General features: G+C 44.5%; 1 protein-coding gene across 2 annotated transcripts in view; it reads left to right on the top strand.

Moving 5' to 3' along the window:
- TRPC4 (transient receptor potential cation channel subfamily C member 4) overlaps nt 1-25,357 on the top strand; it is a 345,635-nt gene that overhangs the window by 210,682 nt on the left and 109,596 nt on the right. Inside the window, exons 3-4 of one of the 2 annotated variants that reach the window (XM_068267093.1) lie at nt 11,970-12,488; nt 22,052-22,391. In XM_068267093.1, coding sequence (XP_068123194.1) covers nt 11,970-12,488; nt 22,052-22,391 — 859 coding nt within the window. Of the gene's footprint in view, nt 1-11,969; nt 12,489-22,051; nt 22,392-25,357 lie in introns of those variants that run through there. The other variant, XM_068267094.1, reaches the window with a different exon arrangement.

The raw sequence follows: 25,357 nt of genomic DNA, 5'->3' as shown, positions 1-25,357 counted from the left end.
CAAGAGGACATCATGAATGTTTTATTTAAAAGTAAAGTGATATAGCAGCCTCCATATACTTCTAACTACAGGGTCACTTTAACTACTTACTGCATCTTGTGCAGTATATTCACGGCCCGGCAAAACTTCACATGAAGTACCAGGGCTGTGAATAAAAGTCTTCAGCGGCGGGTGGCCCGTGTGCTCCCATCAATGCCTGTTATCGGAGAGATGAATAAATGGCAACACAGTTCCCATTCATTAATCTAAGTTCCCGATTCAGTGAACGCCGGCGTCTATGAGATGCCTGCATTCATTGTATCTTCCTGTTGCTACAGTGCCATGCATTACTTCCGGTTCATGTGCTTACGTACGTGAATCAGAAATAATGACTGAGGACATCTTGTGGCCAAATAGTAAATTACACCAAAATCCACTTTTATTTAATAAAAATCCCAACACTGAGTTTTATAATTAACTATTTCCCTACCACACCCTCCCATAGTACCCAAACTTTTTTTTTTAAACAGAAAAAAAAATTACATAAAAAAATACATAAGTAGTTACCTTAGGGACTGAACTTGTTTAATATTTATGTCAAGAGGGTATATTACTGTTAATTTTAAATTTGCGGGCTGGTAATTAGTGATGAACACAAAACTGAAAAAAATGCACCATTATTTCCAAATAAAAAAAATATTGGTGCCATACATTGTACTAGGGAATTTTATTTAAATATTGCAATAACCGGGACAAATGGGCAAATAAAATGGGTGGCTTTTATCCACAGTAGAATGTTTTATTTTAACACTATAATGGTCAAACACTAAGAAATATATAAATTTTTCAATTTTTTCTTATTATTCCAATTAACTACTTTGGCCTCCTGGACGTAGTAGCTACGCCCAGGAGGCCATGTGCGCGTCCGCGCGCTCCCGCGGCGGATTGCGCGCATGCACGCGCGCTCCCGGCCGCGGTTCGTTAACCTGGCAATCAGTGAATCGGGCTGAAATCGCTGAAGCTGTGCTTTTTCTGGCTGTAACGTCCCCCATACGTCGCTCTAAGCGTATGTTATGCTTAGAGTGACGTCATGTAAACAAACTCATGGCCGCCATCTTGTGGTCAAAAAGTACAACTACAAGTGAAAAAAATAAAACTCAAGACACATTTACATTATAAAACTATGGCTTACATCCTACCCTCCCAAAAATACCCAAATAAAATGTTTAATACAAAAAAAACAAAACATTACAATAAAAAAAACATGTAAATATTTACCTAAGGGTCTAAACTTTTTAAATATCAATGTAAAGATGAAATATTTCTAATTTTTTTTATTTTAAACTTGTAAATAGTGTTGGGCGAACATCTAGATGTTCGGGTTCGGGCCGAACAGGCCGAACATGGCCGCGATGTTCGGGTGTTCGACCCGAACTCCGAACATAATGGAAGTCAATGGGGACCCGAACTTTTGTGGTTTGTAAAGCCTCCTTACATGCTACATACCCCAAATTTGCAGGGTATGTGCACCTTGGGAGTGGGTACAAGAGGAAAAAAAAATTAGCAAAAAGAGCTTATAGTTTTTGAGAAAATCGATTTTAAAGTTTCAAAGGGAAAACTGTCTTTTAAATGCGGGAAATGTCTGTTTTCTTTGCACAGGTAACATGTTTTTTGTCGGCATGCAGTCATAAATGTAATACATATAAGAGGTTCCAGGAAAAGGGACCGGTAACGCTAACCCAGCAGCAGCACACGTGATGGAACAGGAGGAGGGTGGCGCAGGAGGAGAAGAAGGCCACGCTTTGTGAGACACAACAACCCCGGCCTTGCATGAGGGCAAGAAGCGTGCGGATAGCAGGCTTTGTACCGCCATGCAGTCATAAATGTAATAAAGATAAGTGGTTCAATAAACAGGGACCACGCGGCAACGCTAACCCAGCAGCAGCAGACGTGATGGAACAGGAGCAGGCGCAGGAGGAGAAGGCCACGCTTTGTGAGACACAACAACCCAGGCCTTGCATGAGGGCAAGAAGCGTGCGGATAGCAGGCTTTGTACCGCCATGCAGTCATAAATGTAATAAAGATAAGTGGTTCAATAAACAGGGACCACGCGGCAACGCTAACCCAGCAGCAGCAGACGTGATGGAACAGGAGCAGGCGCAGGAGGAGAAGGCCACGCTTTGTGAGACACAACAACCCAGGCCTTGCATGAGGGCAAGAAGCGTGCGGATAGCAGGCTTTGTACGGCCATGCAGTCATAAATGTAATAAAGATAAGTGGTTCAATAAACAGGGACCACGCGGCAACGCTAACCCAGCAGCAGCAGACGTGATGGAACAGGAGGAGGCGCAGGAGGAGAAGGCCACGCTTTGTGAGACACAACAACCCAGGCCTTGCATGAGGGCAAGAAGCGTGCGGATAGCATGCTTTGTACCGCCATGCAGTCATAAATGTAATAAAGATAAGTGGTTCAATAAACAGGGACCACGCGGCAACGCTAACCCAGCAGCAGCAGACGTGATGGAACAGGAGCAGGCGCAGGAGGAGAAGGCCACGCTTTGTGAGACACAACAACCCAGGCCTTGCATGTGGACAAAAAGCGTGCGGATATAGCAGCAATGCTTTTTGCCGCCATGCAGTCATAAATGTAATACAGATGAGAGGTTCAATAAACAGGGCCCGGAAACGCAACACCATCCCAGATGTTCATTGGTCATGTTACTTGGTTGGGGTCCTGGAGTGTTGCGTAGTCATTTCCAATCCAGGATTGATTCATTTTAATTTGAGTCAGACGGTCTGCATTGTCTGTAGAGAGGCGGATACGCCGATCTGTGACGATGCCTCCGGCAGCACTGAAACAGCGTTCCGACATAACGCTGGCTGCCGGGCAAGCCAGCACCTCTATTGCGTACATTGCCAGTTCGTGCCAGGTGTCTAGCTTCGATACCCAATAGTTGAAGGGTGCAGATGGATGGTTCGACACAGCTACGCCATCTGACATGTAGTCCTTGACCATCTTCTCCAGGCGATCGGTGTTGGAGGTGGATCTGCACGCTTGCTGTTCAGTGGGCTGCGGCTGCATGGGTGTCAGAAAATTTTCCCACTCCAAGGACACTGCCGATACCATTCCCTTTTGGGTACTAGCTGCGGCTTGCGTTGTTTGCTGCCCTCCTGGTCGTCCTGGGTTTGCGGAAGTCAGTCTGTCTGCGTACAACTGGCTAGAGGAGGGGGAGGATGTCAATCTCCTCTCTAAAGTCTCCACAAGGGCCTGCTGGTATTCTTCCATTTTGACCTGTCTGACTCTTTCTTCAAGCAGTTTTGGAACATTGTGTTTGTACCGTGGATCCAGAAGGGTATAAACCCAGTAATTGGTGTTGTCCAGAATGCGCACAATGCGTGGGTCACGTTCAATGCAGTCTAGCATGAATTGAGCCATGTGTGCCAGAGTCCTACCAGAATCCTCATCATCCTCTTGTGAGCGTTGTGATAGTTGTTGTGATGCATCATAGTCGTCACCTTCCTCCTGGTCTGCTTCTGCTGACCATTCGCGTTGAATTGTGGAAGTCCAACGTGCACCGCTCTGGCCCTCGTCAGTGGTGGCATGAAATTCCTGCTCCAACTCCAGCTGTTCCTCCTCCTCTTCTTCGTCATAGCTGCTGGGGCCAGCGTTCCCTGAGGCGGATGGCCTGATGTTGGTACCATCACGCTGATCGTTTTCTCCTTCAGATTCCCCCAGTTGCATCATGACAGCTGTTTCCTTGATTTTTAACATCGACCTCTTCAGTAAACACAGCAGTGGTATGGTAATGCTGACTGAAGAGTTGTCACTGCTCACAAGCAACGTGGATTGCTCAAAATTTTGGAGGACTTGGCAGAGGTCCAACATGTTGGCCCAATCGGATCCACAGAAGCTTGGCAGCTGGCCGGATGCGCCTCGGTACTGCGCCGTCATGTACTGGACCACTGCACTCTTCTGCTCGCAAAAGCGGGCTAGCATGTGCAGCGTAGAATTCCAGCGCGTAGGGACATCACACAGCAAGCGATGGTGGGGGAGATTGAAGCGCTCCTGCATCTTGGCGAGTGCCCCCGAAGCAGTACTGGAATTTCTACAATGTTTGGACACTCGACGCACCTTCAACAGCAGATCGGGCACGCCTGGGTATGTCCTCAGGAACCGCTGAACTACTAGGTTCATCACGTGCGCCAGGCAAGGGATGTGTGTCAGCTTAGCCAACCTTAAAGCGCGAATGAGATTACTCCCATTATCACACACAACCATGCCCGGTTTCAGGTCCAGCGGTGCCAGCCACAAATCCGTCTGTTCCTTTATTCCCCTCCAAATTTCCTCCCCTGTGTGCTGCTTATCCCCAAGGCAGATTAGCTTCAGCAACGCTTGCTGACGCATGCCAACAGCTGTGCTGCACTGCTTCCACGATCCTACTGCTGCTGGGTTAGCGTTTCCGGATGAGGTACAGCTTTGAGATGCGTTGGAGGAGAAGGAGTCAGAGAGGTAGGTGCTGCTGTTATCCAGTGGGAGGGACGGCGGTGCAGCTGTTTGTGGCGTGGGCAACACCCGTGCCGTAGCAGGTGAGGAATCGCTGCCAGGCTCCACAAGGTTCACCCAGTGCGCGGTAAGGGAGATGTATCGACCCTGGCCGAACGCACTCGTCCAGGTGTCAGTGGTGAGGTGAACCTTGCAGGCAACGGCATTCTTCAAGCTTCGGGTTATTTTGCTGACCACGTGCTCATGCAACTCAGGCACTGCAGAGCGTGCAAAGTGGTAGCGGCTGGGAACCACGTAACGTGGGATGGCCACTGACATCATGCCCTTGAAGCTGTTTGTCTCCACCAATCGATATGGCAGCATTTCGCAGGCCAGAAGCTTGGCTATGCTGGCTGTTACTGCCACGGCCCGGGGGTCATTTGCTGGCAATTTCCTCTTGCGCTCAAACATCTCCGACACAGACAACTGAACCGTAGCGCTGCACACGGAAGGGCTGTTGGTTGTTGTGTTTGATGAACACTGGGAGACCTCAAGAGCACTACTCCGGAAAGTGACAGTGTCAGCGTCGTCTGATGTTTGTGAATGTTGTGAACCACGCAATGGCTGGGCTACTGCTGCTGCTGAGGCGGGTCTGGTGAACCCAAGGGAGGCAGTGTTGTTTCTGGTACCCTGTCCTGACGCGTTTGCCCAAAGAGTGGGATGTTTGGATAGCATGTGACGGCTCATGCTGGTGGTGGAGAGGTTGTTAATATTTTTCCCCCTGCTCAGGCGGGTCTTGCACACCTTGCAAATCGCCATGGTAACATCCTCAGTGCAGTCTTCAAAGAAAGCCCAGACTTTGGAGCACCTGCCTCCTTGCTGGCGATTTCTGTTTGCTCCTCTTTTGCCTCTCACTTGAACTTCCACGCTTGTGGTGCCTGAAATTGCGCGCCGCCTACCTTGTGGCACAAGGCGAACTCGTGCAGCAGTGTGTTCTTCAACAGACTCATCTGTGCTGCTGCTACGACGGCGATGTTCTCGTTCACAAACAAAATCTGGGTCTCTGTCCACATTGTCCATACCCTCCTCTTCCATCTCCTCAAACTCGTCATATGTCATTGTGGGCCACCGCCGTGGAGTAGAGCTCCCCACAACAACCTCTGCGCAGCACACTCCAACGTCGTCTTCCAGATCTTGTCGGCCGACCTCCTGCAATTGCAACCCCTCCTGCCCAAATTGCTCTGGGATTTGGGTTTCCGAGTCCTCTTCGGACTCGCCTCGTATTTCAGTGCGCGGTACATTTCCCACAGTTAACGGTTGTGAATCCAGGCACAACATTTCTGGCTGTTCCTCCATTGACCTTTGAAAGGTGGAAGTTTGTTGGGCTGGGAATAGCTCCTGCGAATACCCCATTGTGTCCTGAGGTAATTCATCGGACTGGTTATCTGGCAGTTGTGTGCGTGGTGTCGCTGCCGGTTGTGTCAGCTTTGTGCCCACTGGCTCCTTGTAACTGGCTGAGGACTCGGACCTCGTGCGTGATGTGCTGGTGCTGCTTAACCCACTGCTGGACGCTTGAGAGGTCATCCAAGTAATTATCTGGTCCTGTTCTTTTGGATTTGTGAGGGTTGTTGTCCTGGACAACATGGGTGGTATTGAGTGGGTTTTCTTGGGTGCTCCCCTGTGGCCTGTACGTGAACCGTCAGGGGAAACACCTCTTCCCTTGCCCCTCCCTCTTTCACCGGATTTCTTCCTCATTTCACTTATCCTTACAGTACACGCTGACTGGCAGCAGTACAGTGGCAGTACAGAAATGCTATACAGTACCACTATTCCCAGCAGCGACACAGAGCACAATGCTATACAGTGACGGGTGAGCGGTGTACCACTATTCCCAGCAGACACAGAACAGTGAACAGAATGCTATATAGTGTGGCTGAGCGAGCGGTGTACCACTATTCCCAGCAGACACAGAACAGTGAACAGAATGCTATATAGTGTGGCTGAACGAGCGGTGTACTACTGTTCCCAGCAGACACAGAACAGTACACAGAATGCTATATAGTGTGGCTGAACGAGCGGTGTACTACTGTTCCCAGCAGACACAGAACAGTACACAGAATGCTATATAGTGTGGCTGAACGAGCGGTGTACTACTGTTCCCAGCAGACACAGAACAGTGAACAGAATGCTATATAGTGTGGCTGAGCGAGCGGTGTACCACTATTCCCAGCAGACACAGAACAGTGAACAGAATGCTATATAGTGTGGCTGAGCGAGCGGTGTACCACTATTCCCAGCAGACACAGAACAGTAAACAGAATGCTATATAGTGTGGCTGAGCGAGCGGTGTACCACTATTCCCAGCAGACACAGAACAGTGAACAGAATGCTATATAGTGTGGCTGAGCGAGCGGTGTACCACTATTCCCAGCAGACACAGAACAGTGAACAGAATGCTATATAGTGTGGCTGAGCGAGCGGTGTACCACTATTCCCAGCAGACACAGAACAGTGAACAGAATGCTATATAGTGTGGATGAGCGAGCGGTGTACCACTATTCCCAGCAGACACAGAACAGTAAACAGAATGCTATATAGTGTGGCTGAGCGAGCGGTGTACCACTATTCCCAGCAGACACAGAACAGTGAACAGAATGCTATATAGTGTGGCTGAGCGAGCGGTGTACCACTATTCCCAGCAGACACAGAACAGTGAACAGAATGCTATATAGTGTGGCTGAGCGAGCGGTGTACTACTGTTCCCAGCAGACACAGAACAGTACACAGAATGCTATATAGTGTGGCTGAACGAGCGGTGTACTACTGTTCCCAGCAGACACAGAACAGTACACAGAATGCTATATAGTGTGGCTGAACGAGCGGTGTACCACTATTCCAAGCAGACACAGAACAGTGAACAGAATGCTATATAGTGTGGCTGAGCGAGCGGTGTACCACTATTCCCAGCAGACACAGAGTGGCAGTAAACAGAATGCTATATAGTGTGGCTGAGCGAGGTACACAGAGTGGCAGTAAACAGAATGCTATATAGTGTGGCTGTGCAAGCGGTGTACTACTATTCCCAGCAGACACAGAGTGGCAGTAAACAGAATGCTATATAGTGTGGCTGAGCGAGGTACACAGAGTGGCAGTAAACAGAATGCTGAGCGAGCGGTGTACTACTATTCCCAGCAGCGACACACAATGACTGGGGGGGACCCTGGCTAGCGTGGCTGGAGCGCGAACTACCCTGCCTGCCTACCCAAAGCTAAACCCACAGACAAATGGCGGAGATATGACGTGGTTCGGGTATTTATTTACCCGAACCACGTGACAGTTCGGCCAATCAGAGCGCGTTCGGGTCCGAACCACGTGACCCGTTCGGCCAATCACAGCGCTAGCCGAACGTTCGGGGAACGTTCGGCCATGCGCTCTTAGTTCGGCCATATGGCCGAACGGTTTGGCCGAGCACCGTCAGGTGTTCGGCCGAACTCGAACATCACCCGAACAGGGTGATGTTCTGCAGAACCCGAACAGTGGCGAACACTGTTCGCCCAACACTACTTGTAAATAGTGATAGATGCAAAACGGAAAAAATGCACCTTTATTTCCAAATAAAATATTGTCGCCATACATTGTGATAGGGACATAATTTTAATGGTGTAATAACCGGGACATATGGGCAAATACAATACATGAGTTTTAATTATGGAGGCATGTATTATTTTAAAGCTACAATGGCTGAAAACTAAGAAATAATGATTTTTTTCCGTTTTTTCTTATTCTTCCTGTTAAAATGCATTTACAGTAAAGTGGCTCTTAGCAAAATGTACCCCCCAAAGAAAGCCTAATTGGTGGCGGAAAAAACAAGATATAGATCAGTTCATTGTAATAAGTAGTGATAAAGTTATAGGCTAATGAATGGGAGGTGAAAATTGCTTGGATGCATAAAGTGAAAACGACTGAAGGCTGAAGTGGTTAAAATGCATTTAGAATAAAATAATTCTTGGCATAATGTACCTCTTAAAGAAAGCCTAGTTGGTAGTGAAAAAAAAAAAAGATATAGATCATTTTGTTGTGATTAGTAGTGATTAAGTTATTGGCGAAAGAATGGGAGGACCGCTGACAGGTGAAAATTGCTCTGGTCCTAAAGGGGTAAAAAAAAACCTCAGTGGCCAAGTGGTTAACAGTTCAGCACAGATTTAATATTAGATGAGAGGGCCACGTAGCATATATGATATCATTCTCTTCTTGCAGTGCTAAGGTTTAAATGTAAGATTCAAGTCTAGGCTATGATACTATCTTCAAGGAGTTTGTATGTCTTCCTGTGTTTCTGAGGGTTCTCTCCAGGCACTCCAGTTTTTGTCCCAAAAACATACAAATACATCTGCACTCCCCAAAGTTGACTATAGAATTTGATAGGGACATTAGACTTACCGTTGTTTGAATTGGATTGAGAGATACTTTAGAGGACAGTTAGTGAAATGATACAGACTCTGTAAAGTGCTGTGGAAGATTCTAGCGCTGGATAATTATACAATAACAATAACTCTACTGGAAAAGGGTACAAAATGTTATAGTAAATAATAATAGTAATACGCCTGATCATCAGACAAGCTGGAATAAATTGCAATGTTGGATGATATTAAACTTGAAGCAACTACACAGAAGCTGGATATAGGGCTGTACATGTTAGGTCTTGCATGTTGTAGCTGCATGGATGATTAAAAGGTCAAGGAATAATGATTTATGTGTTTGTCCTGAAAAGTCAAAATTATCTGAGAACAGAAGATGTTGAGTTTTTTAACTGCTTGCATAAAGGATACTAGAGCTGAAAACACTTCTAGAGATGTCGCGAACCTTCGATTTTCGGTTCGCGAACCCGATTCGCGAACCTTCGCGGAAGGTTCGGTTCGCGGAAAAGTTCACGAACCGCAATAGACTTCAATGGGGATGCGAACTTTGAAAAATAGAAAAAATTATGCTGGCCACAAAAGTGATGGAAAAGATGTTTCAAGGGGTCTAACACCTGGAGGGGGGCATGGCGGAGTGGTATACATGCCCAAAGTCCTGGGGAAAAATCTGGATTTGATGCAAAGCAGCGTTTTAAGGGCAGAAATCACATTGAATGCTAAATTGCAGGCCTAAAGTGCTTTAAAACATCTTGCATGGGTATACATCAATCAGGGAGTGTAATTAGAGTTCTGCTTCACACTGACACACCAAACTCACTGTGTAACGCACCGCAAACAGCTGTTTGCGTAGTGACGGCCGTGCTGGACTGATGCGCAACATGGCCAGAGTGCAGGCCGTGGCAGTTTTCCAGCCCATATGGTCGCCGGGCTGTGGTAGCTCAATGATAGAACAGTGACTGTCCAGCTGATCAAATTTGGTCTGTCCACAATGAAGCAACGACCTTATTATCTTCTTGTATGTAGGTAGGCATAGGTAGGAGTCCCAGTATAGGTAGGCATAGGTAGGTGCCTCAGTAGTTAGCTAGGCATAGGTAGGAGACCCAGTATAGGTAGGTAGGCATAGGTAGGTGTCCCAGTAGTTAGCTAGGCATAGGTAGGAGACCCAGTAGAGGTAGGTAGGTGCCTCAGTAGTTAGCTAGGCATAGGTAGGAGACCCAGTATAGGTAGGTAGGCATAGGTAGGTGTCCCAGTAGTTAGCTAGGCATAGGTAGGAGACCCAGTATAGGTAGGTAGGTGCCTCAGTAGTTATCTAGGCAAAGGTAGGAGACCCAGTATAGGTAGGTAGGCGCCTCAGTAGTTAGCTAGGCATAGGTAGGAGACCCAGTATAGGTAGGTAGGCATAGGTAGGTGTCCCAGTAGTTAGCTAGGCATAGGTAGGAGACCCGATATAGGTAAGTAGGCATAGGTAGGTCCCCTAGTATAGGTAGGTAGGTGTCCCCGTATAGGTAAGTAGGTGCTCCAGTAGTTAGGTAGGCATAGGTAGGTGTCCCAGTATAGATAGTTAGGCAGGGCCTGGCTGGCACAGTAATAACAATTACCAAGGTCCAGCTGCAACAAATAGGGCTGTATAATGTCAGTGAGCAACACACACAAAAAACAAACACATTAGGAAAACATTAGCTCTCAAAAGAGCTGTTGAGGGGGGATATTTTAGCAATAACAATCAGCCAGGAGCAAGCCAAGAGCCTAACTAATCTTTCCCTAGGAGAAAAAATCTGCAGCAGCTCTCCCTAGTCTGTCTATTTGCAGCAGGCACACGAGTGAGTGTCATGGCCAGCGAGCCTGCCTTATATAAGGGGGGTGAGGCTCCAGGGCTTAGTGTAACCTGAATGGCTACAATGTGCCTGCTGACTGTGATGCAGAGGGTCAAAGTTGACCCTCATAGTGCATTATGGGGCGAATCGAACTTCCAAAAAAAACCTCCAACGTTCGCCTGGAACCGTTCGCCGACGAACCATTCGCTACATCTCTACTCTTCTCCTGAAATGCCCCTGGCAGCCTGGAAGAGGTGTCTGCGCACTAATGCCTGACCTGGCTGACCTGAAAGGGGTCGGCCGGGTCCGACATTAGTGCACAGACACTGACACGGCTGCACGTGTCCTACATCACGTGTCTGTGGCCAGGAGTGTACTGCGCATTGTCACGATCATTTCATTGCATGTAGAGTGCGCTCCTGGTCACACACAGCCTCGCTGGTGTCTGTGCACTAATACCCGACCTGGCTGACCTGGAAGAGGCTGCCAGGAGGCATTTAGGGAGGAAAGGAGAGGGTAAGAGGAGAACGTGGGGAGCAGTGGACATCAGGACAGCTTTCCATACATGCCTGCTCCCCCCGATTCCCCAGTTGTCTTCAGCTCTGGTATCCTACAAGAACAGACTTTTCTCTGTGAACTAGTAACCATCCTTCCTCTTTCTTGCATGCACACACATGGAGCCCAGTGGTCTGTAGGCACCAAGTATAACAAGCTAGAGCTCTTTAGTAAAGAAGAACATACAGAGATAAACCATACACCACCATCAGGTAATGCAGCTAACTTAGAATAGAGAGGAATGAAGAATAATTACAGGAAATCCCAATAGAGATAATTGCCTTACTTTACAGACAGTGATGTCTTGTGGTTGCTTTACTATACTGCAGTTTAACTACCAACATGCCTATAATTTTTGCATGATTATTCTATCAGTGGAACAAAACACAAAGCAAGAGACAAAAAAAATACTCTTCTAAATTTACCCCAAAATGTGTTTCTCTCCCATTAACTGTTTTTCATTATTAGTTTTTGAATAGGACTAAACGCAATAATCATGGAAGTGTTGGGGATTTGAAGCATTAAAGAATTAGAGGGGACTTGAGGGCTCCTTAAACAAAAGCTTTGGTGTGCTCCATTGAGGTCATTAAATGATGATTTTGGGTTACAATAAGCTTACTTTTTTCAGATCTAACTCCTCCTACAGAGGAAGGCCCACACAAACTTTTTAAGCTGTACATACACGTTACTATAAAGTTACTAATACATTTTATATCTTTATAGGTTCCACCAATTCTTCTGGATAAGCAATTCTCGGAATTTACTCCAGACATCACTCCAATCATTTTGGCTGCTCACACGAACAATTATGAAATCATCAAGCATCTGGTTCAAAAAGGAGTATCAATCCCGAGACCACACGAGGTTCGCTGTAACTGCGTGGAATGTGTTTCTGGTTCAGATGTGGATAGCTTACGACACTCTCGCTCAAGGCTAAACATCTACAGGGCATTGGCAAGTCCTTCTCTAATTGCACTGTCAAGTGAGGATCCCTTTCTAACTGCTTTTCAACTAAGCTGGGAGCTCCAGGAGTTAAGCAAAGTGGAAAATGAGTTTAAATCTGAGTATGAGGAGCTGTCAAAGCAGTGTAAGCAATTTGCAAAGGACCTTCTGGACCAAACAAGAAGTTCCAGGGAATTGGAAATGATTCTCAACTACAGGGACGACGGTGGCCTTTTAGAAGAACAGAGCGGCAATGACCTAGCTCGACTGAAACTGGCCATTAAGTATCATCAGAAAGAGGTATGCCATCTGTGACTGTCATCGCTGTTCAAATATTTACTGCTTATGGGACCTGAACTGTAAAATACGCTGCCTGCTAAAGTAAAAGAATAAATGTTTGATTATGCAGGTACTGTTTTACGCTATCTAAAAATCTGTCAAGCACAGAGTTCCAGAGTATGAATATAAAGGAAAGTGTACAGCTATTGTTTATCTGTACAACAAACAGTCATAGCACAAAACGTTCTAAACTAGCTCACTACAAAAACGTCCATTCACTTAAGCATACATTACTAAATCTACATGGAAAGCAAATATTCTATGGGGCCTATTTTGAAAGTTGTAGTAAAAATGCAAACCATTGGTTACATAATACATGCAAATAAATAAATACAAATGCCATCACATTTTTTTTAAAAGAAACAGGTATGTGGCATGGAAGCAGATGGGTTGTATAACAGGAATAGGAGGGTTAGTGTGAGGGAAGGGGTTTGACATAAGCAATAACTTATTAAAGTGGACCTAAACGCTGAACTTCTTTTCTGTTCTAAAAGATAAGCAACGACATAATAAACATTTAAAGAAAAAAAATTATTTGTTACAACTTAGAGAAATCTTATGAAACCCTTGCAGTGTTTACTTCCTGGAATCTTTGGAGCACATAAAGGGTTAACCTTTGATGTTTGTTTTTTTAGCCCAGGACAACTGCACAGTATGGCACAGTTCAGGCAGAACTGACAGCCCTGATTTACATTTTCTGATTACTTGCAGATAACAGGAATCAGGTAGGCTTATCTCTCTAAACACAAATAGGACAATATCCTATTCTAGGTGATAAGTAGCTTGGAGATTTGAGACACTTACCGTCCGAGGATTAAGGCCCTTACACCCGCCGGATTTCCGCAAACGATGGGCTGTTTGGACGTTCAAACGACCGGTCGTTCTGACGTCAAATCAGGCGTGTGTACAGTCTGTCGTTCGGCTGATAAGAGCGGACTTGAGCGATCCGCTTGGCGGATCACTCAAGTCCGCTCTTATCGGCCGAAAGACAGACTGTACACACACCTGATTTGACGTCAGAATGACCGGTCGCTTGGACGTCCAAACGACCCGTTGTTGGAGGAAATCTGGCGTGTGTATGGGCCTTTTCAGGCAAATCCTATGGCCGATCGTTAGGGCTCAGGCGAAAGCCTGAGTGATGCTCCCTTTAACCAGGCGATGGGGATTGAGGCTTTACCCTGTGGTGCTGTCCTTCAGCACCGCGGCCTCACTCCCCATACATGCGCACAAACACGCCGAACAACCGCCGCCATCTTCAGTCACTGCATCTGGGGGTCTCCTTTAATAAGGAGACCCCCAGTGCTCCCCACCCGACTGCCGCACATAGCCGAAGCCCCCCACATAGCTGCGCCGGGTACCCCTAGCAATTTACATACCACCCAAAATCTCCCGTGTAATAACAGTGTATGAGTCACTGTAATTACTGTGTATCGAAGCCCCAGCAAAGCATCTTTGAAGGTCCCGCCTGGGCTTCCCACTGGTCCACTCTCTGAGCCAGTTCAGCAATAGGTTTTGGCCCTTAGAGTGATTTACACTTCTATGGAAGAGTTTAGGTATGCTTTAATAGCATATTATGATTGGTAATAAAGAGTTACTGATATTAATACTATTGGTTACCCATGCCAAACTCATTAGCGTCTATTCTAAATGTACACTGTGTTTGGTGGCTGTAGCTACTCTCCAATGGCCCCAATACGCCACCAGAATTATCTCCATTTACTTTAGTGGTGTTGAAATTCGGAAACATTGGAAACCAGAATACTTTGACTACTTTAGTAATAATAATAATTCCAAAATTTGTATTACACTAAGACGCTTCAGAGCTGGTTTCACTAGGGCATGCTCATTATGCAGTAGTTGTGTTAGGGAGTCGTGTCCAAGGACTCCTTACTGAATAGGTACTGGCTTACTGAATCGAGATAGCCTGGTCTCCAATGTCAGGGGTGGTACCCTTAACCAGTACACTAGTCCAAACACAAGCATATTTAGGAATAATTAAAGAGGAACTGTAACCACAGATTGAACTTCATCCCATTCAGTAGCTGATACCCTCTTTCCCAAGAGAAATCTTTACCTTTTCTCAAATTGATCATCTGGTGGATGGGGGCCTGTGTAGCTAATATTGTGGTGAAACCCCTCCCACTGTTTGATGACAGCACCTAGGTACTGACATCACACTGTGGGAGCCTTGTTGCATTGTGGGAAAGCTGTTTCCAATTGCCAAAAAAGCAGCATCTCCTTTCACAGGTGTCAACTTGCCAGCAGTAAAGATGTCTCCTGTGATAAATTTCACATTGTAAATCAGAGAGAAGAAAGCTTTTACAATGGGCAAACACTGACTAAATCATTTATAAATATAGTAAAAACGAAGCACTTTTTTCACTGCAGTCCCTAATGCCTTTGACAATTTTCTTACTAATATGGATTGATGACTTAGGGCCTGTTCAGACTATATGCGTTCCTAGCCGTTTTCAGGGAACATGTCCGGGTACCAAAAACGCATAGAAACGGCTCCTAATGCTTTTGAATTGGGCTAGTTCACATGTATGCGTATGAGACACATACGTTTCTCATCCGCATTGCTGCACGCAGTTCTGTGCGATACGCATAGAAACGGACGCAATGAAAGTCTATGGACGCGTATCAAAAACGCATACTATTGCGTTTTTAGCATCCGTTTTCCTCTGCGGTTCCCATAATTCTTTTTTTTCCCCTGGGTCACGTGTTTGTGCAAAACGCAATAGAAAACGCATTCAAACGCAAGAAAAACGCATGCGTTTTTCAACTTGCGTTTCTTTGAATTTATACGCGTTCTACAAACGCAGCAAGTATGAACAGGCCCTAAAGGTGCACAGATATGCAAGTAGCTTTATGTAGAGCTCTAACGTTTAAGTCTTATCTATGTAATCAGACATGATTCATGCTCTAACAGAAGGATGACTATTTTTTAATGAGTCTATATTTGTTGATGATAAAAGCAATATGGCAACTCCCACTCACATCTATATATACTCTGAGACCTGGCTTATCTTCTGCTCTCAGTGAACTGTGCCCATATGCTTTACAGCTAGTACTAATTACAATAAATATTCAATATTTACTATTTGTTTTTAAGAAAAGAATGTTGATTTTTAACAATCTCTTGTTTGTATTTTATAGTTGTTGTTTTTACTTGTTTGTAAATCCTAATAGCTAATAATAATAATGTAATCATAATAATCTTTCTTGTAGCTAAAGTGAGTCGGAAGTGTCAATGAAAAAAAGATACTTACCTAAGGAGAGGGAAGGCTCTGACCCCTATGGAGCCTTCTTGTTCCTCCAACGGTCCCTGTGTTCCAGCACTGGACCGCCCCCCATGAGTCTCCAACCGGCAGGTTTGTGACCGCTCACTTCCGCCACTGTGGGAGACTTTGGCAGTCTTCGGGAGCCTGAGTGCTCTTGAACACTGTACTTCACATGCACAAGTGCACGAGAATAGGTGCTCGCAAATGTGCAGTACGGAGCGGCTGTCTTTGGGAGCACTCAGACCCCCGAAGATTGCAGAAGCCTCCCGCAGCAGCGCAAGTGAGCATTGTACGACCCATTGGTCGGAGACTGCTAAAGGGGCATCCACTGCTGGAACCCGGGGACTGTAGGAGGAACCCAGAGCCTTATAGGACCAGAGCCTTCCCTCTCTTTATGTAGGTATCTGTTTTTTTTATTGGCACTTCAGATTCCCTTTAATAATACTGTATTATATTCTTTTTAGACCATTTGCTTATTGTGAAGGATGTATCTAAATCTCCAGTTTCAGAATGGATCTTACACAGCTTTTGGTGATATATAATAATTTGTAGTCGATCCTACAATTAAAGGGATCTGAGTATTATATTTTTTAAAACTTTTTAAATGAACCTTCCCCTAAGGGAGATTCATTAACTGTGCGGGCTTTAGTGGTGCAGTGTGCATTTATTTACCAAAAGTGTGGGCTGATCCGTAGCCTCCCGCGTCCATAAGGATACCTCCATCATCTGTGTCCCTTGCCGCAGTTCCACAGATTCCCAATGTTTTTATTTTGTGTTAGATGGTTTTAGCTGTTCATTTTATGCTGTGTTTAATGCTTTAGCCCATAAATGAAATTTGAGTATAATACCATGCTACTCTGGCCCCTTAAGGACCAGAGCTTTTTTTTTTCTTTTTTTTTTTTTCTATTATTTTTCATTCTGTGTGATCACTGTGATTGGCTCACAGTGATCACAGGTACAGGGTCCAATGAAATGAGCTCTTTAACGTAAACCTGAGACGAAAGGGTGTAAAAGTTTTATACATACCTGGGGCTTCCTCTTGCCCCCTCCACGCAGATCTCTCTCTCCCCATCAGCCTCCACTTCCTGGATGCTCCAGTAAATGCCCCGTTAGCTTCACCAGTCTGGACGTACTGTGCATGAATGGCCTAGCTGTGAGCAACTGCCCTGCCGCACTCCCATCCCTGGGAGCATTCTGTGCCTGCCCAGTACTACTGCGCAGGTGCAGAACACTCTCAGCCATGGGAGCACGATGGGGAAGGGCACATGGGCCGACTGTGTCTGTGCCAACTGGCCATGACTGGCAAAGCTAACGGGACATCTACTGGAGCATCCAGGAAGAAGGGGAGGATGGCAATGGAGCAATCTGAGTGTGTGTGTGTGTGTGTGTGGGGGGGGGGGGCTAGATGAAGCCCCATGTATGTATAAGAGTGATGCTCAGATACCCCCAATCATGAATTTGAGTAAATCCGGCCACAGCAGGATCGAAATCCGGATATGCCGTGATCTTGATCCGGATTTGAATCGGAGGTCCGAGTTTGACTCGGATTTTAGCCATGATTACATGTAGAATCCGTGATCACGGCTGTGATCACAGATTTGACTTTAACGTTAATAGCAAATCCCCCATACACGCTACAATCACCAAAATTGCATGGATTATAAAGTTGATCAGTGGCTACAACTTAAAACAAAAATTTCAAAGAGACCTTATAGTTTTTGAGAAAAACGATTTTAAAGTTTCAAATGAAAAACGTATTGGTGATTAAAAACCCGCCAAAACCTGACTTTAGCGGTTAATAGCGAAGCCCCCTTGCATGTTATATACACTAAATTTGCAGGATATGTTAAGTAGAACAGTGGAAACAAGGGGAAAAAATTGGGGGGGAGAAAATCGATTTTAAAGTTTCAGAGGAAGTTTCAAAGGAAAAAAGTATACATGTAAATGCGGTAAATACATTAACTGTCATTTACTGCATTTAAAGGGAAGTAAGAGGTATACGGAGGCTGCCATATTTATTTCCTTTTAATCAATACCGGTTGCCTGGCAGCCCTGCTGGTCAATTTCTCTGCAGTAGTATCTGAATAACACCAGAAACAAGCATGCAGCTAGTCTTGTCAGATCTGACTTTAAAGTCTGAAACACCAGATCTGCAGCATGCTTGTTCAGGGGCTATGGCTAATAGTATTAGAGACAGAGGATAAGCAGGGCTGCCAGGCAACTGGTATTGCTTAAAAGGAAATAAACATGGCAGCCTCCATATACCTCTCTCCTCAGTTCCCCTTTAAACGTATACTATTTTCCTTTGAAACTTTGAAATCGATTTTCTCAAAAACTATAAGGTCTTTTTGAAAAAAAAAAGTCTGCAGGTTTTCAGGTAATAATCACGGCTTTGATCACGGCTAAATCCGTGATCATGAGCCGGATTTGGACCATGATCACGAGTGTATTTGGAACTGAATCCATGATCGAGAGGCGATCACGAATTTGGAATCCGACCTTGTGATCAGGAAAAACAGCTCTTGATCACGGGTTACTCGCTAATTAAAGGAGCAACTGGGAGAAGATAGCTTTTTATAGGAGCAGCTGAAGACTGTGAAGTTCTTATGTAAATTGAGTACAAGAGCACAGAGAGTACATAAGACTTTTTATAGAATCATGAAATGAATAATGATCTGAGCTTCAAATTGATTTTGACAATGTCATATTAAATAGCTGTTATCATTTGCCTATGACTCACTGAACTGAATAATATATTTAAAATAAGGGAACACATGATTAACGCAAATTAAATAACTTTTATGCATCCACATTGAACTATAAATTAGCTGTCAGAAAATACTTTACCATCAAGGGAGTAGATTTGAGAAGGCTAATTTCAAAGACTTATGAGTCTGTGTTAAATAGGAACTGGCTGGGTTAATAAATAAGACCATCAGTTAGAGTCTTATTCAACATGCACTTTGGGTTTATTTAAAAAAAGAGACTTGGATTATCCCCACCCAGGGGCGTAACTAGAGGGGAGTAGCCCCTGTAATCACAGGGGGAGCCCAGAGCTGTTGGAGCCCCCAACTACTAATCTTCCCTTTCTCCAGTACAGAGGACTATACTTCAGTTTAGATGTTTTGGTGGCTGCACTTGTTATGGGTGTGAAGATTATGATGGCCACACTTGTTCCATGACCCTTTTGAGATGGGCCCAAGGCCATAAGGGTACCAAGGGGAGGCAAGGGAAGGGGTGTGAACATTGGGAGGCCCCATCAAAGTTTCGCTTGAGGCTCCCATGAATTGTAGTTACGCCACCGTCCCCACCTACAGTGCTGTAACTGCAAAACCATGGGCCCCAGTACGCCGTCACCACGCAACACTGTATGTGTAATAATCTCATGACACAGACCACCAAAACTGACTCTCCGGGGGAAACCAGTCCACTTTGTATGAGAGAGGTGCAAACAGAGAAAGAGGAATGGTTTAATTATTACCACTATCAAACACACCTGTAGAGCATCATAGAGCTAAAACAGCAACTAGAGGAGGGCCCAACATGGCCCCACAAGTCCAGGGACCCTGGTGCAGTTGCAACCTTTGCATCTTTTATTGCTACATCACTGCCCACCTACCTCCTATAAATTCATTAAATAGTGTTTCACCTTCTTCAGGGGCTTACAAAGTTTCACAAGCAAACCTAGTCATACAACTAAGTTATTTGAGAAATGTCTTCCCCTTTCAAAATCGTTTTAACCAGATGCTCTCTGTCTGAGAAGAACAAGAACGATTGAAATGTTGAGAAGTCTTCTATATGTGCCAAATAATTTGATGTAAATCTACCCACCATCTATTTTAGATGAACTATTTAGCAGATAATTAGCAGATAATTTATTTAGAGTCTTAAAAGTGCACCAGGTCAATTTATTTTTGCACATTATTTTGTATTTCTTATTTGTTACATTTCCTTGCTTCTAATTAGTATTAGTGCTGCTGTAATGTGTATTTATGGTCACTTGTCTCTAGGGGGCAGTGTGAGACAATAACAGAGGACCTCTGCTTTCAGTTTCTGCTACTAGAGAGAGATCAAAGCATACCAAGAATTTACAACCCAACAAGTTATGCTGACTGAGGTCGAAATCAGTGCACTTGTCTCAAATGAGATAACTCTATTGAAGATGCTAACAGGTCAATGGCCGTTCTGAAAGTCTGACACTTTATCAGCTTGGTGATAATGAGCAGGCATTACAATTTAAGGAAGGCAATAGCCTCAGTGTACGGCTGTGGTTAAAATGTATAAGCTATAAGCTTACTATACAAGAGCAGTTCAGGATGTGTGTCTAGCTTTTAGGAGCATACAAGAGATAACATGCATATTTGGGAGTGATGAATCATGGGAAACCCCACTTGCTCACTTAAAGTTTAATTGTTGCAAATACCTCCTGTTTTAAGAAGGCAAAGTTATAAACAAGTAATAAACAAGGTCAGGATATGCAAAAATGTTACAGTGAAGAAGCATACGGTTCCCCAATGATGATGGTTAACTTTTTTTTTTTTGTCTTTTCTCCATCTCTGTTATGTAATTAACAGAGGTACATTGAAGATTCCAGCTCCCTGATTGTACAGAAGTTTTAGCCAATCAGCTAATTAGCATTTTGCTTCCTAAACGGCCAGACCAACTGGAATATCAGCTAGGAGCAGTCCTTTTTGATTGTCCAGAATGCTGGAATTTCAAGCACATTTCTATTAAATAAACAGCAGACCAGAAGCCTCTGCTGCATTTTTTTAGTTGAGTGTCACTCTTTCTCGCTTAAAACAGTGGATGCCAGGAGGTCTGTGAAGTCTCTGCACTAGCATAAAAGTTTTGATCCTTGATGGCTACCCTTAACCCAGAAGTCTCTGTGAATTAGAGAGACTAGGAGCCCAATGGTGCAGTATTGTTAGACAAAGGGATGTAAGCGCATGCACATGTGTATAAGAATTATACTCACAAGGGTGGGTTGCAAAACTTGCAACCATCGTCTAAGCCTGCGGGAATATAATTATCCCCGCTTGGTGTCCTAGGTCTGTTGGTGCAGATGCTGGATGTACAAAATTTTTTCAGGCGCTAAGATTTGTAACCAAAAGTCCTACAGGCACTTGCATTGGCCTTAAGAAGTGGACCAAGACCTGTGAAACGCGTTGTCTAATGTCTACCATGCATGAATAAACATTATTTTTCCCATGAACTGCTTGCCGTCCACGTCCACCGTGGGCGGGACCGTCGAGGCAGCCCCAAGGACCTTACGCCGATCGGCGTTAGGCGGTCCTGGGGCTGCCTCTCCGCTCCACCTTCAGTCTTGGAGACTGATAGAAGGCGAAATAACTGTGTACAGTGCTGTGATCTGCGTGACACGGCTGTCCACCTGGGACACTAGAGAGCGATCGGCTTTCATAGACAGAGGCCTATGACAGCTGATCTCCAGCATTGGCTGGCTGGAGGGAGGAGTTTGACCCCCCAAAAATAGTAAAAAATAATAACAAAATAAATAAAAAAATATTTATTTTTAAAAAAAAAACACTAGGGGAGCGCTCAGACCCCACCAACAGAGAGTTCTGTTGGTGGGGAGAAAAGAGGGGGAATCACTTGTGTGCTGTGTTATGCAGCCCTGCAGCTTGGCCTTAAAGCTGCAGTGGTCTATTTAAAAAAAAAAATGACCTGGTCTTTAGAGGGGGTTTATCATTGTGGTCCTCAAGAGGTTAAATAATGGTTTGTACTTCTGAGAAGGTAAGAAATTATGCTTCTCATATATACAACATCTGGTAGGGTAGCCTCATATCTTCAAGGGCACCTCCACCAGTGTTTTTCTGTACAGGCAAGCATAAACTACATCTCCCGGCATGTATTGTGGCACGTGCAAGAGAGAGACACTCCCAGGAACTACAAAATGCAGCAGAAGCAATCGGTCAAAAGAGAAAATGGTACAGGCTGGCTGGGGACAACCCCCACCACCACCCCAACACACACACATAATGACGCGATTCATTGCAAGCTTCATTGTAAAAATATTTTTATGGTGCTCAGTGTCCTTTAAATTTAGTTCCTCTACAGGAATTGTACTTTTCATTTTAAGCTCAGGGTAGGAGGACTATGACCACTTTAAAAGTACCAAACAATAGAACCAGGATGATATATGTCACAGAAAGAGAAAGTTTTATTATCATTTGGCAGTGAAGCTGTGAATAACGTAGCTTTGTGCTTCTTTTGTTTTTTCAGTTTGTCGCCCAGCCTAACTGTCAGCAGCTGTTGGCATCACGCTGGTACGATGAATTTCCAGGCTGGCGAAGAAGACACTGGGCAGTGAAGATGGTGACATGCGTAATATTAGGACTACTTTTTCCCGTCTTCTCGGCATGTTACTTGATAGCTCCAAAAAGCAACCTAGGACTCTTTATCAGGAAGCCATTCATTAAATTCATCTGCCACACAGCATCGTACTTGACTTTCCTCTTCCTCCTGCTGCAGGCATCTCAACATCAGTACAACATAGACGAGCAGGGAGTCCAGGGACCTTCACCCCATCACATTGAATGGATGATATTACCGTGGGTTTTGGGTAAATGAATTTGTGAATTGCACTGTTCATATGCAAATGTTTTTCTGTAGTCTTTTCTATTATTTCACTCTTATTTGGAATGTTTTTCTAGAATGGTTTTATAATATATCTCTCTATTGTTAGCAGGCCTCTGATTTTTACACTGCAGGCTGTAAACGTGAACTGTAATCCGTTCTCCATAGACTAGTCAGATTCCAGCTATCGCATACAAATGTCAGAGTTCTGTCATTTTGAGTTTAGCTGTTGTAATTTAATACAGACAGTTCATATTTGTCAAGAACTTGTCACAAATACACATTTGCGCTCCTCTGATTATTTGGTCAGAAGCTGATTTGACAGTGAAGTTTTACCTACCTGAAATGGCAGTCTGTATTCTTATTTCATTATATTTCCTCTTCGCTATTTAAGAAAATTTGAAAAGAAAGGAATTTGATGGCTGCCAACTTTATTCCGTTTTCAGAAATGCCTCTTTTCCAGTTGTTAGACTGTTATACTGTCCTCCTGTCCTCTTGGTTTAAAGGGTGCACGGTGACGTAGTGGTTAGCGCTCTCGCCTTGCAGCGCTAGGTCCCCGGTTCGAATTGCAGCCAGGTCAACAACTGCAAGGAGTTTGCTTGTTCCCCCTGTGTCTGTGTGTTTTTCCTCCGGGCACTCCGGTTTCCTCCCACATTCCAAAGACATACAGATAGGTTAATTGACTCCCCCCTAAATTGGCCCTAGACTGCAACACATACATTACACAATACATACATAGACATAGGGCTATGGTAGGGAATTAGATTGTGAGCTCCTCTGAGGGACAGTTAGTGACAAGTCGATATATACTCTGTACAACGCTGCGGAAGATATTCGCGCTATATAAAATACTAAATAATAATAATAAAGGGTACCTGGAAGGATGTGTAACATGATGGGATCAACATGTGTAAGTAAAGTCCTGATCCCGGTATAAAACTCAGCATTTCCTCTTTGTTCTAAAAGTTTATTTACAGCATAAAATCTACTACCACAAAAAAATTGCAGCAGAATGTTATAATTTAAGTAGGCCTCAGTTATTTGGACTGAGTTAGTCAAAAAGGCTTGGAGTGCAGATCGGCCCTTTAAGGGGATTTTCTCTGAGAGAGAAAATCTGCAGTTCTGTCAGCAGAACTAGAACATACCAAGAAGCTGTTCTAGTACAAGGCTGCAGGTCTCCCTGACCTGCGCATGTACCGCCACTAGAACAATAAACATCAGCCATGTTATGTAAATATCCACATTCCTGCATGTAGGTCAGAAGCCTCATTGATTATTAATCAAGTAGGTGTGTATGATGACACCACGAGTGGGTCCACCAATAGTCTGATCTAGGGGGTGGCGAAGATGATGTCATATTTAACTCTTTCCTAGTCAGTATTAAAGGCTGAGGGAGCTATGGGAGCTCATTCTGCTCTTTACTTTCGCAATAGCTCGCAAGGCTGACTGGGACCTCTAAGTATGTGCTTCCTTTCTGTAATCTGATATAATGTCTGCTGTACATAGGTAGTCTAGATGTAACATAGAGTAGATACAAGAAGACCTGGGTACTTTCAGCAGGAAGGTACTCACGCAGCTGTAACGCAACATGGTAGTCTGCTTTGCCAGGAGATGATAAACTGTATCTATCTGTATTTCTGTTACTTGAATAAATAACGTAAACATTGAAGAAGCCTGAGAAAGTCTATCTCCTGCTTGCTGTGTGGAGAGTCAAGTGATCTCACAGTCTGTGAGACGTAACTGTAAGAAGTTACTGGTGTCGAAGCAAGGTGATATAGAAGCAGGTTCTAACACAGAACAGCATTCAAACAGTTAAACACAGCATTGTATGCTTCTGGCCACATTTAGAGAGGTGATAACATTATCTTTTGCTTACATCACTTTTTCACATACATTTAGTAAACATTAGCAAACTGCCAAAACTGAGCTATACTGGGCTGAGAAGCAGAAAGAGCTGAGAAGTGATCACTAGATAGATTTTAATATATAAATGCAGCAGCTATGCAATATAATGCAATGGCAGCTTTCAGAGCAGATACACTGTACTTTGGGAATTTGAAATTTGTAAACAGACAAAATATTACCAGTGCACAAAAGCAAATATGATAACTGTATGGGTAACAAAAAGTAGGGGAACACATTTACAGTATATTGAGTGTTATGTCAGAGTTTTATCCCACTCTAAAGATCAATTTCACAATTTGTATGCATTGCATATAAATACAATTAAACAATACCCTCTTGTCAGGGCTGCCTTCAGGGCATCACAGGAGGGACTGCTGTATGGGGCCCTAATGAATCTGGGGCCCGGCAAACAGTGCCACTTATGGGCTGCCTATTAATGTGATGTGAGGTGCCGGCAGGCTCATCCAGGAGTTACCTTAGTCAGTGATTAAAGTAAATTCTTTTCAAACCATACAGCGCTGTCCTCCTCAATTCCCAATGATTGTGGGTCTACCACTAGCTGCCAAGGTAACCAAAATCCACTCTGGTCAACAGGTATATTTACTCAAATCCTCAACGCTAAGCAGGGGCGTTTCTAGGGTCCTTGGAGATCGGGGGCACCTGTGGGCACCAGATGGGGAGGTATATGTGGCAAAAATGGGTGTGGCCATGTGGCAAGTGGGCGTGGCCATGGGTGGGGCCAAATGTACATGAACTTAGCAGCGGTGTAAGCTACAGATAACGGGCCTGCCCATCGAAATATTGGATGGAGCCCCCTGTCCTTTATTTAGATAATTTACAATCAGTATAGGCATAGATCAAAGATGTATACGCACATACAATTTTGATTGGTCAATCACTGACCACCAATTTTACCACCCCCGTGCAGTAAGTGGGCCAACAGACAATGAATTTTATGAACAGAGCTAAAATTGGCTAATCAAAATTGTATGTGTGTACCCGGCTTTACAGCTAATACTGTACATACTGAAAGTAGCAGGGATCAGC

The sequence above is a fragment of the Hyperolius riggenbachi genome, chromosome 2, assembly GCF_040937935.1.
Source record: "Hyperolius riggenbachi isolate aHypRig1 chromosome 2, aHypRig1.pri, whole genome shotgun sequence".
Taxonomy (NCBI): Eukaryota; Metazoa; Chordata; class Amphibia; order Anura; family Hyperoliidae; genus Hyperolius; species Hyperolius riggenbachi.
This window is presented reverse-complemented; position numbering and strand designations above follow the sequence as displayed.